General features: G+C 40.8%; 1 protein-coding gene across 3 annotated transcripts in view; it reads left to right on the top strand.

The window, feature by feature from the left end:
* Positions 1–8,415: 8,415 nt before the first annotated feature.
* Positions 8,416–16,755, top strand: part of ABHD3 (abhydrolase domain containing 3, phospholipase) — a 37,983-nt gene continuing 29,643 nt past the window's right edge. For 2 of the 3 annotated variants that reach the window (XM_059894066.1, XM_059894063.1), the window contains exons 1-3: positions 8,416–8,762; positions 9,227–9,390; positions 10,446–10,628. In XM_059894066.1, coding sequence (XP_059750049.1) covers positions 8,601–8,762; positions 9,227–9,390; positions 10,446–10,628 — 509 coding nt within the window. In that variant the 5' untranslated portion in view covers positions 8,416–8,600. The remainder of the gene's footprint in view (positions 8,763–9,226; positions 9,391–10,445; positions 10,629–16,755) is intronic. The other variant, XM_059894065.1, reaches the window with a different exon arrangement.

The raw sequence follows: 16,755 nt of genomic DNA, 5'->3' as shown, positions 1-16,755 counted from the left end.
AACCCTTTTGAGTCCCCTCAGGCATTCCATCACAGAAAAAGTTGCCAACTGACAGTGAGTGCAATTATAATTCCTAGTGCTAAACCATACAAACTTTCCCTTATCTATTACTTCTCTACCCCCCAAGATCCACCACACTTACAACATTTCACTGGGATATTCTGATGGAAAGATGAGAGATGAGTGATGGTGATGGTTGCATAACAATCCGAACACAGTGAATGCCACTAAAGTGTACACTTAAAAATGGTTAAAATGATAAATGTTATGCTATGTATGTTTTGTTTTGTTTTTTAATTTATTTATTTTATTTATTTATTTTTGGCTGCGTTGGGTCTTTGTTGCTGCGTGCAGGCTTTCTCTAGTTGCGGCGAGCGGGGGCTACTCTTCCTTGCGGTGTGTGGGCTTCTCATTGCGGTGGCTTCTCTTGTTGAGGAGCACGGGCTCTAGGCGCGTGGGCTTCAGTAGTTGTGGCTCGTGGGCTCTAGAGCGCAGGCTCAGTAGTTGTGGTGCACGGGCTTAGCTGCTCCACGGCATGTGGGATCTTCCCAGACCAGGGCTTGAACCCGTGTCCCCTGCATTGGCAGGCAGACTCCCAATCACTGCACCACCAGGGAAGCCCACTATGTATGTTTTGACACAATAAAAAGAAAATGAAACAAGAATTACAATATGATCCAGCAATTCCACTCCTAGGTATATACTCAAAGAAATTGAAAGCATTCGCTCAAACAAATATTTGTATGACAATGTTCATTGCAGCATTATTCACAGTAGCCGAAAGGTGGAAACAACCCAAGTGTTCATCAACAGATGAATGGATAAACAAAATGTGGTATATACATACAATGGAATATTATTTAGCCATAAAAACAAGTGAAGTTCTGATGCTAGAACATGGGTGAACCTTGAAGACATTATAATAAATGAAATATGCCATACAGAAAAGGATAAATATTGTATGACTCCAGTTATATAAGGTACCTATAATAGTCAAATTCACAGAGATAGCAAATAGATTAGAAGTTACCAGAGAGGTTGGTGGAAAGGCAATGAGGAGTTATTGCTCAGTGGTTACAGAGTTTCTGCTTGGGGCAATGAAAAAGTTTTGGAAATGGAAGTGGTGATGACTGCACAACATTGAAAATGTAATTAATGTCACTGAGTATTATACTTAAAAATGGTTAGAGACTTCCCTGGTTGTGCTGTGGTTAAGAATCCACCTGCCAATACAGGGGACACGGGTTTGAGCCCTGGTCCGGGAAGATCCCACGTGCCGCAGAGCAACTAAACCCGTGCGCCACAACTACTGAACCTGCACTCTAGAGCCCACAAGCCACAACTACTTAGCCCGAGTGACATAACTACTGAAGCCCACGTGCCTAGAGCCCATGCTCCGCAACAAGAGAAGCCATGCAATGAGAAGCCCATGCACCACAACGAAGAGTGGCCCCCGCTCGCCACAACTAGAGAAAGCCCGTGTGCAGCAACAAAGACCCAACGCAGCCAAAAATTAATTAATTAATTAATTTTAAAAAAATGGTTAAAGTGACAAATTTTGTTATACGTATTTGACCACATGTAATACATATAATGACAGCACATGTATTTACTACATAAATATGTATTTATTTATAGTTTTTAAAAATTTATGATGTAGTATACTAAAAACCATTGAATTGTACACTTTAAGCGCTGTAATTGTATGGTATGTGAATTATACCTCAGTAAAGCTGTTTTTAATGCTATTTATTATTTTGTTTTTGTTTGTTTGGTTTTTGGCCACGCCACATGGCATATGGGATCTCAGTTCCCTGACCAGGGATTGAACCCGTGCCCCCTGCAGTGGAAGCGCGGAGTCTTAACCACTGGACCACCAGGGAAGTCCCTCAGTAAAGCTGTCTTTAAAAACAAGGCAGAGATTGACTGAATGGATAAAAAATAATTACAAAACATGATCCAACCATATGCTGTCTAAGAGATTCACTTTAGTATCAGAGTTACAAATAGGTGGAAAATGAAAGGATGGAAAATATATATTCCATGTGTATTAGTTCTCCATGACAAATTACCACAACCTGGGTGGCTGAAAACAATGGAAATTTATTCTCTTGCAGTTCTGGAGACCAGAAGTCCACAATAAAGGTATCAGCCAGACTAGTTCCTTCCAGTTGCTGGGGGAAAATCCATCCCATGCCTCTCTCCTAGCTGCTGGTGGCTCCTAGCATCCTTGGTATTCCGTGGCTGGTAGATACATCACTCCAATCTGTGCCTCCATTTCACATTACCTTCTTTTCTGTGTATCTCTCAAATATCCCTTTCCTTTCTCTTGTAGTGTCATCTATCATTGGATTTAAGGCCCACCCTAAGACCAAGATGATCTCATCTCAAGACCCTTAACCCAGCTGCAGCAAAGACCTTATTTCCAACTAAAGTTACATTCACAAGTATCAGGACTTAAACATATCTTTTTACAGTCACTATTCAATCGACTACAACATGCAAATAGTAACCAAAAGAGAGCTGGGTAGCTAGATTAATAGCTTAAAATAAAAACTTTAAGTAAAAAATTGTTACAAAAGACAAAGAAAGACATTATATATTGATAAGAAAGTCAGTCCTTCAAGAAGATATAACAGTTATAAACATATATCCACCTAACAACAGAGCCCTAAAATATATGAAGCAAAAACTGGCAGAATTGAAGGGATAAACAGCTCTACAATAATAGTTGAAGACTCCAATATGCTATATCAGTAATGGATGAACAACCTCACAGAAGATCAATAAGGAAATAAAGATTCAACACTCTAAGCCAATAGACCTAATAGACATCTATAGAACACCCCACCCAACAACAACAGAATACATATTCTTGTCAACTAAACATGGAAATTTCTCCAGGATGGACCATATGTTAAGCCACAAAACAAATCTCAATAAATTTAAAAGACTGAAATCATACAAAGTATCTTATATGGCTACAATAGAATGAAACTAGAAATTAGTAACAGAAGGAAACTTGGAAATTTACATATATGTGGAAATTAAACAAAACACTCTTTTTTTTTAAACATCTTTATTGGCGTATAATTGCTTTACAGTATTGTGTTAGTTTCTGCTTTATAACAAAGTGAATCAGCTATATGCATATGTATATCCCCATATCCCCTCCCTCTTGCATCTCCCTCCCACCCTCCTTATCCCACCTCTCTAGGTGGTCGCAAAGCACCGAGCTGATCTCCCTGTGCCATGCAGCTGCTTCCCACTAGCTATCTATTTACTTTTGGTAGTGTATATATGTCAGTGCTACTCTCTCACTTTGTCCCAGCTTACCCTTCCCCCTCCCCGTGTCCTCAAGTCCATTCTCTACATCTAAACAACATACTCTTAAACAATCTGTGGGTCAAAGAAGAAATCAAAAGTAAGATTAGAAAATAATTTAGGATGAATGAAAATGAAAACATATCAAAACTCATGGGAATACAGCAAAAGCAGTGCTCAGAGAGAAATTTATAGCTGAAAATGCTTACATTATAAAAGAAGAGAGATCCCAAATCAATAATCTAAAATTATGCCCTAAGAAACTAGAAAGAGAAAAGCAAGCTATACCCACAGCTAGCAGAAGGAAGGAAATAATAAGGATTAGACCAGAGATAAATGAAATAAAGAATAAAAAAACAAAACCAGTGAAACCAAAAGTTGATTCTTCGAAAACAACAAAAGGGACAAACTTTTACCTAGACTGACTAAGAAAAACAGAGAAGATGTAAATTACTAAAATCAGATTGAAAGTGGAGACCTTCCAGAAATAAAAGGGATTATAAAAAAATACTATGAACAACTGTATGCTGACAAATTACATAATCTAAATGAAATGGACAAACTCCTAGAAAAACACATACCACCAAAACTGACTCAAGAAAAAATAGAAGAATTTGAACAGACTTATAACAAGTAAAAGATTGAATCAGAAATCAAAAACCGTCCCCCCCAAAAAAGCCTAGGGCCAGAAGACTCACCGATGAACTCTACCAAACATTTAAAGAATTAACATCAACGCTTCTCAAACTCCTCCGAAAAATAAAAAAAGGAAGAAGAATTTCCTAATTCATTCATGACACCAGCATTACCGTGATACCAAAGCCAGACAAAACCAACACAAAAAAGGGAAACTAGAGACCAATATCCCTTATGAATATAGGTGGAAAAAAAAGTTCGACAAAACAGTAGCAAACCTAATCCAGCAGCACAGTAAGAGGAGTATACATCATGACCAAGTAGGATTTATCCTAGAACACAAGGGTGGTTCAACATATGAAAACTATGCCACATTACCAGAATGAAGGGGAAAAAACCCACACGATCATCTCATTTGATGCAGAAAAAGCATTTGAAAGTATCCAACACCTTTTCATGATGAAAACTTTCAGCAAACTAGGAGTAGAAAGGCATTTCCTCACCATGATAAAGGGGATTTATAAAAAACTCACTGCTAACATTCTACTCAACGGTCAAGGCTATACTCTTTTTTTTGGTGGGGGGATCCAGGGATTGATTGAACCCTCGCCACGGCAGTGAAAGCACCAAGTCCTAACCACTGGACCGCCAGGGAATTCCCAAGGCTGTACTCTTTTTTTTTTTAAGTTTTTTTTGATGCGGACCATTTTTAAAGTCTTTATTGAATTTGTTACAATATTGCTTCTGTCTTATGTTTTGGTTTTTTGGCCGCAAGGCATGTGGGATCTTAGCTCCCCAACCAGGGATTGAACCCGCACCCCCAGCATTGGAAGGCGTGTCTTAACCACTGGACCTACAGGGAAGTCCCAAGGCTGTACTCTTATCTAAGGCTCAGGGTCCTCTTCCAAGTTCACGTAGTTATTCGGAGAATTCATTTTCTTGCAGCTTTAGAACTCATGGAGCCTTGCTTCTTAAAGTTCAGCAGAAGAAAGAATCTCTGACTTCTTCCATGTTTGACCCCTGGACCCTCCTTTAAAGGGCTCATCTGATTAGGTCAGTCCAACCAGGATAATCTCCCCTTTGATTACTCAAAGTCAACTGATTATAGACCTTGGTTATACCTGTAAAATCGCTTCACCTTTGCCATAAAATGTAACATAATCACAGAAATGATATCCCATTCACACATATTCACACATCCCACCCACACCCAAGGGGAGGGGATTATACAAGGGTGAGTACAGGCATACGTCATTTTATTGTGCTTTGTTTCATTCCACTTTGTAGATATTGCATTCTTACACATTGAAGGTTTGTGGCAACCCTGCTTTGTCAGGTGATGGTTAACATTTGTTTAGCAATAAAGTATTTTTCGATTAAGGTATGTACATTTTTTAGACATAATGCTATTATTACACATTTAATAGACTAAAGTATAGTGTAAACATAACTTTTATATGCACTGGGAAACCAAAACATTTGTGTGACTTGCTCTATTGTGATACTTGCTTTATTGCAGTGATCTGGAACAATATCTCCGAGGTAATATCTCCGAGGTAAACCTGAACATCACGGGGAGGAATCTTGAGAGGAGGACGTCTTAGAATTCTGCCTCCCATAGGTTATGATCTTTAATGAAGTAGGAAAGGACATTGCCTTCACCTGTGTTTGGGTATCATCCTCCCCTTTCTATGTCCCCAAGGGCCATATCCCATCAGTCATACAAGTGTGAGTGTGTATACAGGTAAGTTTGGAGGTACTCAACTGAGAACATAAGAACATACTATTCTCTTTTCCTTTTCTTTTCTTTCTTTCTTTCTTTTTTTAACTTAAATGAGTTGCCTTGCTTAAGAACTGATTTTATCACATTCTTGCAGTGTTTCACATGACCACTCCACACTTGCCTACTATGAGTACGTTTACTTGTAAACAAGCTACTTGGGAATTAACAGGGCAGAGTGTTTTCACAGATGTCAAGGTGGCCAAAAATCTTTCTCTCTCCAACTACATATGATCAGAAAGCTGCATCTTTGCATGAAGGCTAGTTATTGAAGTTCTATTAAGATAATTTTGACCTCAACCACTTCAATTGAAACCCATATGATAGCTTCTCTTTTTCTTTCTGTCTGTCTGTATGTCATTCTATCTTACACAAAGTATGTCTTTGGCTTTTCCCTGGGGACGGAGGAAAAAGAAGCATCAACTCTATGTTCCTCCAGTTGGGTTAGAATCTGTAAATTAATCTGCTCCATAGGAAGGTATTCCCAAATGACTCCAGTTACCTTGGAGGAAACAGGCTAATTTATCTCCCTATTATGCATACTACTTGGCTGCCATACTCTGAATCTAATAAACACAAATTAACCTTGAGGGGAGCTTTAGAGATCACAGTGATAAATCTAAACAGTACAGATTGGGCTGTGAACCAGAAACTCATCTGCCCCCTTCACCACTTCTTAAGCTTTCAAAAAGTTCAACTTGTTTCTTGCCTAGGTTTCCACAGGGCGTCCCACATGTACATTCCTCCTTTCCAACATGACTTTTTGCCTGTTAGTTGAGCCCTTCCTTATTTTAACTCCTTTTCTCATCCTGAAGTCTCTTGCTTCAGTTCCCAGGGTATACTGCTCCTCCCAAAGAAATCAATCACTTGGAAATCAGATTATTAGTGCTAAGGTTGAACTTCGCTAGTGTTAGGGATTGTTAGTGCTAAAGTTAGGGCTGCAATTAGTGCAGTAAGTATTAAAAGGTGATCAGGAGAGCTTTTAGCTCCAATCTGCTAAACTGGAGTCATATAATATAATGTAATCCCAGGTGTGGTGACATCGCATCACTTTTACCATAGTTTATTGGCTAGAAGTCACAGGTTGTACCTGCACTCAAGGAGAAAGGATTATACAAAGGCATGAGCACCAGCAGGAAGAGATCACCAAGGATTGTGTTGGGGTCTGAGCTCTCATTTCCTCATCTAAATTGGAAGTAATAGTTCTTGTCTTAAGGAAGATTGTGAATGTTCTTCTTATAGGAAAGAAACTTGGGCCTCTTCCATTTCAACCATCTTATTTTATAGACAAGGAATTGAGGCTCCGAAAGAGTAAATAGTTTGCCTGAGTTTGGTGGATGAGTTCAGAGTTGTTTATTCCCAGGTCAGCATGCTTTCTACACACTGTGATGCCTATGAAGTATCTTATTTTATTTTATGATATTTTCACTTCAAACTTAAGCAAAATGAAATATACTTGTATGTATCGGTGGCAGGGTAGAAGGCAGGTGCAGGTATTGCAAAGAATGCTGCATGTAAATTGTCAAGTATGGCAACTGCCATGTGCATTTGAGTTTCTGGGTGTGCTCAAGTACAAGAGCCAGCGAGTGAAAGAGAATTACTTATATTCAGCTGGAGGCTAATGCATACATTATTTCATTTAGTCATCTTAACAACTCCATAAAGCAGAAATTACTGTTCTACAGATTAAAAGATAAAACAGGCTCAGTGAAGATAACAATTATTCTGGGTACTGGCAACTATCAAGTTGCAATGACCAAATCATAGCCAAATAAAATAAATTGCCCATTCCATTTCCCTATCACTAATTTATATCCTGTGAAATTTGTCATAGTCTATACAGCCCTTGCCTTTTTTCCTTTTGCTATCTGAGCCTTGCTACTCCTGGTAACTTTTGGTGGGAGGAGCTCATAATAACGGATTGTTAAATCTTCTAATCCTTTTAGATGTCTGTATCTCCTGACTTTAGTCATGTTGCCATAAATAAGCCTAGGAGGACCTACTTCATAAATGGTTTCTTGTCTGTACATTAGGTAACTGAATTTCCATATGTCTATAAATTCAGAGCATTAATGAACCACAGATAGGCTTTTAAAAATGTTGAATCCCAGTTCCTATTCTTGATCTCCTCATTTATTTTTTGGAACCACTTCTCATTTAAGGCACACTTAGCTACTTAAAGGATTCAGAGAGATTTAAAGTCAATTATGAATGCCTTCACTACTGAATGTTTATAGACTATTTTTTCTCTTTTGATAGTCTTGGGGGCAACACAACTTCCTGGGGGATGTGGGATTTTTTTTCACTACATAGTGCATTCTCCTAACATATCTGTGACATTAACTCCCCAAATCTTACAACTCCAGCGTACACTTCCTGGGCACCCTAAACCTGCTAGTTTACCGGAAGGATTAACCAAGACCCTTGCGGAATGGTTCAAGGTCACTGGGGCAGGTGCCTGCCCCGGGGCCTGAACGCGCGCTGCCAGACCCATTTCCTTCTCCGAAATGGCACCCGCTCTCTCCCCACTCTGGGGGTTCACTTAGGCTGACTGCGACCCGGCCGAGAGAACGCCGTCCGCCGTCGCGGGGGCCAAGCTTGGAAACGCGCCGCAAGAAGGTTCCTGAGTGGCAGGCGGTGGGGGGCGGACCGGGGTAAGCCGGGGCGGAGCCGGCGGAGTACAGAGTGCCGGGCTACGCCTCCCGGGGCCACTGGGCCGCACCCGTTGGCGGAAGCCCGGCTCAGCCCGGCAGGAGACGCTCTGGTCAAGGGTCCGCGGCGGCGCCGCCGCGCCCGCTTTCGCTGCTTGCCCGCTAGCTGGCCTCCAGCCTCAGCACCCGCGCGCCGCGGTCCCCGGGCCATGCAGCGCTTAGCTATGGACCTGCGGATGCTCTCCCGGGAGCTCTCGCTCTACCTGGAGCATCAAGTCCGGATCGGTTTATTCGGTTCGGGAGTAGGCTTATCCCTGATCCTGGGCTTCAGCTTCGCTTACGCCTGCTACTACATGAGCAGCATTGCCAAGGTGAGCCGGGGGATGGCGCGGGCGCCGGGCGCAGGGCCGCGGGCAGCTCTGCCGGGAGTGACAGCAGCAGGCGAAGCCGGAGGTGCCGCTGTCTGGGGCGAGTGTCTGGGGCCGTCCGGGGGGCCCTTTCCCCGGCATCTGATGGACGCCCTCTGAGCGCGCGGGACCCTGCTGACCTCGGCGCGGGCGGCACTGCCCTGTCACCATTCGCTAACCTGGTAAAGCAGCTCCGGGATGCTCTAGCACTTCTGAGGATGACTCCCGTGTGTCAACTCTCTCCATTCCCTAGAAGGGTTTAATGAACCACTGTTAAGTTCGTTGCGTTTGAATTATTTGCATCAGGCTTCCAGAAGGATATGTAATCAGATGGATCTCGCGCTAGGGACGAGTTTGCGCTTGTTTCTGGTTTACAGTTGGCAGAAACTTTGTTCTGGACACTTCACTGATACTGGCTTTCCCCACAGAAGCCCCAGTTAGTGACAGGGGGTGAGAGTTTCAGCCGCTTCCTTCAGGACCACTGTCCTGTGGTGACAGAAACGTACTACCCGACGGTCTGGTGCTGGGAGAGTCGAGGACAGACACTGCTGAGACCTTTCATCACTTCCAAGCCTCCGGTGAAGTATAGGAAGTAAGTAAAGTTCCATTTTCAGTCATTTCTTCAAAATCACAGTGTTTTGCATACTCCCAGTTTTTGGTTAATACAACCTCCGGTTTAGTTAAGTATATAGAAAAGCAAGGGGGAATGAAGGTGGAAGGCACGTCTGCCACATACACACGCAGCTGCAGGAAAATATTCAGGTGTTACCTTTCACCACTGTTGGGGGGAGGTGCTCTGATGTAAATGGTTTATTTTCTAAGATGAGAGAAGTGTTTGGGGGTTACTCTTTTTCCAATTTGTCATGCCTCTGTCCCTGAGGACCTAGATCCTTTGATGATATGCATTGAGCTGGCGGTGGGGGTGAGAAGGATGCCAATTAATGTGGATTTTCTGTGATGGACCCCAGTGAAAGGACTTTGTTTTGATAAGCAAATGGGTTCTTGTGGATAAAGTCCTTGAGGTGTTAAAGATATGGTCCAGAATATATCAGTAACCAGGAGATTTAAATGGTGCCTATTATTAATTTTACTGAGTCATCTAGTCCTTCTGGAGTTTCTTTTGTTGCCTGGAACTTGACTATTCGTTTGGGAAAATTCTTCAAGTTCGTAGATACTATGTGAGAAGTACTTTGAAATGTTTAAGAAGCAAATTTTGTAATATGCTCTGTGAGGAGACTGCATTATTGAGTCAAACGGCTAGAGCGGTGATCAGATCAGCAGTTTACTTATTCAAGATTCCCTGTTGAATTATTTGGGTGACCTCAGTCAAATAGGGGTTAAATGCTGGGTATTTCAGAGTAATGAGGAAATGATTAAGATAAATATTTGAAGTAGTTTGAAGCCCATTTTTACATACTATCTTTTACTGATCTTGCTGGAAATGCTTTATGATACTAATTTCATGACATTCATGTGATGAAAGAAAGTGACGTGTGTGTTAGTGGATGCTGGAAAAAAGTTATTTTGAGAGGACCAAATAATGGCATATATATATATACAGAGAGAGAGAGAGAGAATTAGGAACTAATATTAAGACATGACTTGAAACACTAAAAGAGTATGTCTTTTCTTTATTATTTCTTTCAGTGAACTTATTAAAACTGCAGATGGAGGACAGATTTCATTGGACTGGTTTGATGATGATAACAGTAAGTGTTATATGGATGCCAGCACCAGACCTACTATCTTATTGTTGCCTGGCCTCACTGGAACAAGCAAGGAATCGTATATCCTTCATATGATTCACCTTAGTGAAGAATTGGGATACAGGTACCAGTGAAAGATTTCTTCTGTTTTTCACTTAATTCATTCTAAATGAAGCTTAAATATGTCTGCATGTTTGTTTCCAAAATACTTGTTATTTCTTGCATGGATTATGCAATCCCCTAAATTATTATTTTTCCCTGCTTCCTCCTTTCCCTCTTTTTTCAGGAAAATGCATAACTGAATCATTGCACAGGAAATAGCACTTAGGCACTCAGCAGATTTTGGTTGAATGAATGCATGAAATTAGAATCACTTAGGAATTGACATAGGACCCAGGGCTAAGAAGCAGTAGGCCACAGTGAAGGGATTGCTAGGAGAATAGCAATTACAGACCCCTGAGAGACTGCACAATGTCCCTCATGTCATACTACACATTTGGGCGCTGGATCCACTAATCTTGCCTCATCGGCTCAGATCCCAAGTGTAAAAAATATTCAGAATCAGCTTGTAGGTCATCCTTATTTTTCCAAAGGTGATCTGTGCCTTTTCTGTCCACCTGAGTTTGCAGGTGCACATGGCTAGGGTCCAGTTAATGATGGCACAGCATTTTTAAGTAATCATTATTCAACTCAGTCACCAGATACTATTTAATTTTTGCAAGCAACTTAGCAACTTTAAGTTTCTGGTTCCGTTCTAAAATTTTAAAGCAGATTCATTGTGAAAGGTACTGCTTTTTTGAGCCTCAGTCTTTTTTAGCCAATGGTAATTATTGTAGTCGAACACTCTGAGTTGCATTTAAAGTCAAGCTGTATCTTTTCTTAAACTCAAAACACTTGTGTGAAAAACTGATATTGACTTTATATTAATACAAACATTTTGATATAAAGAAGAAAATGCCATAATAGCTAATTCAATTTTAACAAGTTAACTCTGATCTTTTACAGATAAAGTCTATTTTGTTCATGAGGTGACAGTCTCTTGAAAGCTTTGATATGGTGTTCCAGAATTATGGTTCCAATTAAATTTGCAGTATAAGCAATAGCAGGAATTTATCATTGGATATCATTGGATACAATGTTTAAGCACCATTCAGTTAGATATGAGGCTTGATTCCAATTTTTTGCCAAAACTTAGTCATGCTCAGAAAATACAGATTATAAAGCCTTTTGTGCATATTTAAATTGCTGATTCTATACTTTGCCTGAACTGTCTCCCAAGACTTAGAAAGTGCTTTTAAAAACAATGTAGTCGACAGGGGAGGGGAGGAGGGAGAGGGATGGACTGGGAGTTTGGGGTTAGTAGATGCAAGCTATTACGTTTAGAATGGATAAACAACAAGGTCCTACTGTAGAACACAGGGAACTATATCCAATCTCCCGGGATAAACCATAATGGAAAAGAATATTTAAAAAAAAGAATGTATATATGTGTATAACTGAGTCACTTGCCTGTACAGCAGAAATTAGCACAACATTGTAAATCAATTATACTTCAATAAATAAAAAAAACAAAAACCAACAAACAAACAAAACACAATGTAGTTGAAACTGAAGGACTGAATCTCATAAGCTCTAAAGTTACCAGTATGCATGGCTTTTTTCCATTACTTGTAAAAGTTGCCAAATTTTATTACCATGGCTACTGTTACACTGTGCTTCAAAGATGTAGGAAGGTTCTAGCTTCCCTAAGGGTTAAAATCTCTTCTACTGATTCAGAAATTTTATTGAGAATGTATGATAGAAGGAAGGCTCTACGCTGGGTACTGTGAGGAGATACAAAGAGTTGTGGGAATTGTCCTTACCATAAGGAGCCTATGAGAGGGTAAGGCTGGACCAGATCACTGTCAGCTGCTTGAAGACCCAGCTTATTTGGGTTTACAGAACTCTAACGCTGAATCACACTGGGCTTGAAGGTAGCAGAATGCATGAGTAAGCAATGACCAGTAAACTTTTCAGTGGCCTTTGGACCTATCCTCATTTGTTTCTAACTGCAAGGAATCTCTGAATCTAGGTCGGAGAGGGTTAGCTTTTGTTGTATAACAAACTCTCCCCAAACTTAGTGGCTAAAAACAACATTTCTGCTCACAATCTGTGGGCCAGCAATTTGGACTGAGCTCAGCCGGGTGGTTCTTCTGGTCTTGGCCGGGATCACTCGTGCATTTGTGGTCAGCAGCCTGGACAACTCTGGGCTTGGGAGCCATCAGCAGGGATGACTCATCTCAGCTCCATGTGGTCTCTCATCCACCGTCAGGCTCACCCCAAGTTCACTGGGCGGCACAGTGTTCCAAGAGTGCAAAAGTGACAGCTGCCAGGCTTCTTCAGGCCCAAGCTGAGAACTCTCACAATGTTGCTTCTGCCATGTTGTAGTCAGGTCATGTGGGCACCCTTGAGTCAGAGGGTAGGAATTTAGACTCCTCCTCTTGATAGGAAGGGCTATTAAATGTGTTTACAATCTACCGCAGACAGCTAGGTAGTTTCAAAGACCACTGATGAAAAAAATGGATCTGGAACTTTGGCACAAAGCTGTGTTGAGTCCTTAGGTTGCAAAACAGATCTAAGTCACTGATAGCCTTGCATGGGATCCAGTAGGTAACAGAGCTTGGGGAAGGCTGTGTAATATGGGGGAATGTGCATGGGCTTTAGAGCCAGGTCTGGGTTCAAATGTTGGAACTGCCACTTACTGAGTGACCCTAGGCAACTAATTGTTAACTTCCACAATGTAGCTTCTCACTTACTACAGAGTTTAAACGAATTAGAATGTGTAAAGTGTTTGGTTTCATGCCTTGAACAAAATGGGTCTTTAGAAATGTTTTGTCTTCCTTCCTAGACCTTCTGTTCCCTGAGCAAAGTAGAACATTTTTTTATAGTTTAAAGAGCAAGTATGAGCAAACCTACCTCTTGGGAAACATCTAGTTTCCTTGCTTTGATATTATGATAATGTCTCTTATACAGTGGAGCTGCATAGGCAGTACAAGCACCCCAATAGCGTGAGGGTGCACTTGCCTTCAGGCCCCAGTTACTATCTTATGTGCAGTTTGAGTATGTAGGGAGGGTCATGGACTCTGTCAGTTCACCAGGGAACCATTGATGCTTTACTGGTGAGATATGGTTTCGACTTCAGAGAAAACCTAACTCCTGGCATATGGACAAATGAAACATAAGGGTTTACTGTTGTTACTGTTAAGTAAATTTTTTTTCCTGTACCTGAAAACTAACAAAACTTTTCTGTTAAGGTCCACTAATTCGAAATTAATAATGAAAGGAAACTAAGCTAAGGTTCGTTTAAGGTAATTGTGAGTAAAGGTTAAGAAGTCAAAAGGAAATGGAGTTGAATGGGGAATACCTGGGCCGCCTTCATTGGCAGAGTACATTATGTACTCCCTGAATAAACTTGCCCCTGAGAGGAGAAGAGAACTTGCTGAGCCAGACGACCCAGTCATTCTTCAAAATTGTATCAATCAGGCAAGTCCTTCATCTCCTGGAGGGCAAGTGAAGTAAGAAAGGCCAGGAGGCCAGGAGTGCATTTAGAGAGAAGCCCTCATAGAAACCAGAGGACTGGAGAAAAAGTCATTCCCTCTAGTAAGTTACACCCATATGATTGATAAAGTAGTTAGAAATCTCATCCATTTCTTCAAGATTTCTTTTTAAAAAATTCTATTCAGTAATATAGCTGAATAGATATTATTTTGTATACCAGGATAATATCCTATTTTCTTAAATCTTTTACCCCTTCTCTGAATTAAGTTACAGCATTTCAGCTAAAGTCAGGGAGAAAAACAGTAACTCTGAGAGCATCTTAATCATCTTTTACTCTGACCTCTTTTACTGAGAGCCTTCATCTACTATTTTATTCCACCCCCAACTAATATTAAAAAAGAGTGACCCATCCAGAATTATGTACTAATAAGCTCATTGAAATCTAGGTCAGTCATTAAGTATTTTGGTATAGTAAAGTACAGTATCAGAACCTATATTCCCAAAGAGCATTTGCACAGTCTAGTGGAAGTGACAAAGAGTATTCAGTAGTAGGGAAGAAATGCATTAGAGAGGACCAGGATTGGCAACAAGTGACAGAACACTCAAAATAACAGTGACTTAAACAAAATACAAGTTTATTTCTCTCTCACGTGAAAATCCAAGAAGGTAGACTGGGACTCTATAGTGTCAGAAAACTAAGTTTCTTTTATCATGTTGCTTCATAACTCATGGCTGCTTCAGCTCCAGCTATCACATCTGCATTCTAACACCCAAGAAAGAGAAAAAAGGGAGACTAGAGAATGCAGCATCTCCCTTTAAAGATGCTTTCCAGCAAGTATGCATACCAGTTTTGCTTTTGTCACGTGGGCCTGCTCTTCCTTAGCTGGAAGGGAGGTTTGGAAGTAAAATCTTTATTTTGCTCAGCCATGTACCTAATTGAAATTGGGGGATTCTGTTACTGAGGAAAAAAGGGGAGGGTGGATATTGGGAGATAACTGACAGTCTCTAGCACTGACTGGTCAGAGTGTTGCAAGTGCCAGGATTCTGGACTATCAGAAGCAAGCGAGACATTTTATAGAGAGAAGAAATAGGTCAGCAGGGTCAGATGCAGCCGAAAGGGCAAGGAGAATGAGGGTGGATAAAGCACAATTTGAGAAGATTCATTAGAGCAGGAGGAAGGAAGCCCAACTGCTGTGGCAAAGATGACCTCAGGAGACAAGAGCAGGAGTGGGTCACACATTTTTTGTTTGTTTGTTTTGGGTTTTTTTGTTTTTTGTTTTTGGCTGCATGGCTTGCGGGATCTTAGTTCCCTGTCCAGGGTTGGAACCCGGGCCTCCTAAAGTGGAAACGCAGAGAGAGTCCTTACCACTGGACCTCCAGGGAATTCCTGGGTCACACATTTGTTAAGTTTTGACAGAGAAAGGAGAGAAACAGCAGAAGAGGACAAAGGGATCAACTGAGGAATCTGTCAAGATTGTAGGCTTATGTTTCAAGAAATTTCCTTCTTGCCACATTTAAAAAAAATACTTACAGAAAGCACTGATTTTCTTCTGTGGTTTGATAGGATCAAGATCTCCTGTCCTTCACTGCAGAGCCCACTATTGGTAGCAAGGATGCCATTGTCCATAATTTATCTTTCTGAGAGATTTGAAGTGGGAGATGATTTTAAAGAGGTTAAAATTTGACTACTTTTAAATGTTCCATCCCTTTCCAGTTTGGAGTTTGGACCTGCACATTTTTTATTTAGAGGAAGTAGCACCAGCGGAGACTAAGCTTTAGGTGACGTTTAGCATTTCCTGAAGCATTAGGAGTACATTGGAGGGTCATCCAAAGACTCTTCCTGAGGGAGGAAGGAAGGGGAGGTTGAACTAAGGAAAATCAGGCAGTGAAACAAAAAGACAAGTTGTGACTACTCTCCAATCTAAAAGCAGTATCTTAGATAAGATGTCATTTAAAATTAACACCAGAATGTTTTTATCTCAAAGTATTTTTATCATTTGTTGTTAAAATAATTTGATTTTTAAAGTTTTGAGAATGAGTCAGTTAACTGATTATTCATGAGACTGGGTAGATGAAATAATGCTAAATGTTAGAAAGCACTGAATAGAGAACTTAGCTTATTTAATGGCATTTCTGGGAAAAGTTATGGTGGATACCGACAAGTGATCCTATTCTCTAGGGAATAGAGCTGCTGGATGTTCCACTATAAAATGATACCTTAATTAACAAACTTTCAGGCACAAAGCTCTTTTTATCAGAGCTGGCATGCACTCAAAGGGTACCCTATGTTCAGAGCACCCATCCTCTTTGGAAAAAGAGACTTTAGTGTCACTAGTTTAGACAGCACAGGGCAGTGTAGTGAGCTAGTTAAGTGGATCACTGAGTCAGATCTGCCTGCATTCAGGTCCCAACTCTGTCACACACTACCTGTGTATCCAGGGATGAATTATTTAGTCACCCTGTGCCTCAATTGTCTCATCTGTACAGATACCTATACTTCGTAGGGTTATAAGGATTGCATGTAATGTATATGAAGAACCTTGGCCCATGATGAACATTTTTTAAAGTATTAAGCTATGAAAGTTAAAGGAGTGAGTCAGGCCATTGTTTGGCTTAGAAAAGAGCCTTGCTCTTTTAGTCTGGTCAGATGAAAATGAGGTACTTACTGTCTCAGCCCTATTACCAGGTGAGAAACCATCCCAGGAGGGCCCAGA

The sequence above is a fragment of the Balaenoptera ricei genome, chromosome 14 (assembly GCF_028023285.1).
Source record: "Balaenoptera ricei isolate mBalRic1 chromosome 14, mBalRic1.hap2, whole genome shotgun sequence".
Lineage (NCBI taxonomy): Eukaryota > Metazoa > Chordata > Mammalia > Artiodactyla > Balaenopteridae > Balaenoptera > Balaenoptera ricei.
This window is presented reverse-complemented; position numbering and strand designations above follow the sequence as displayed.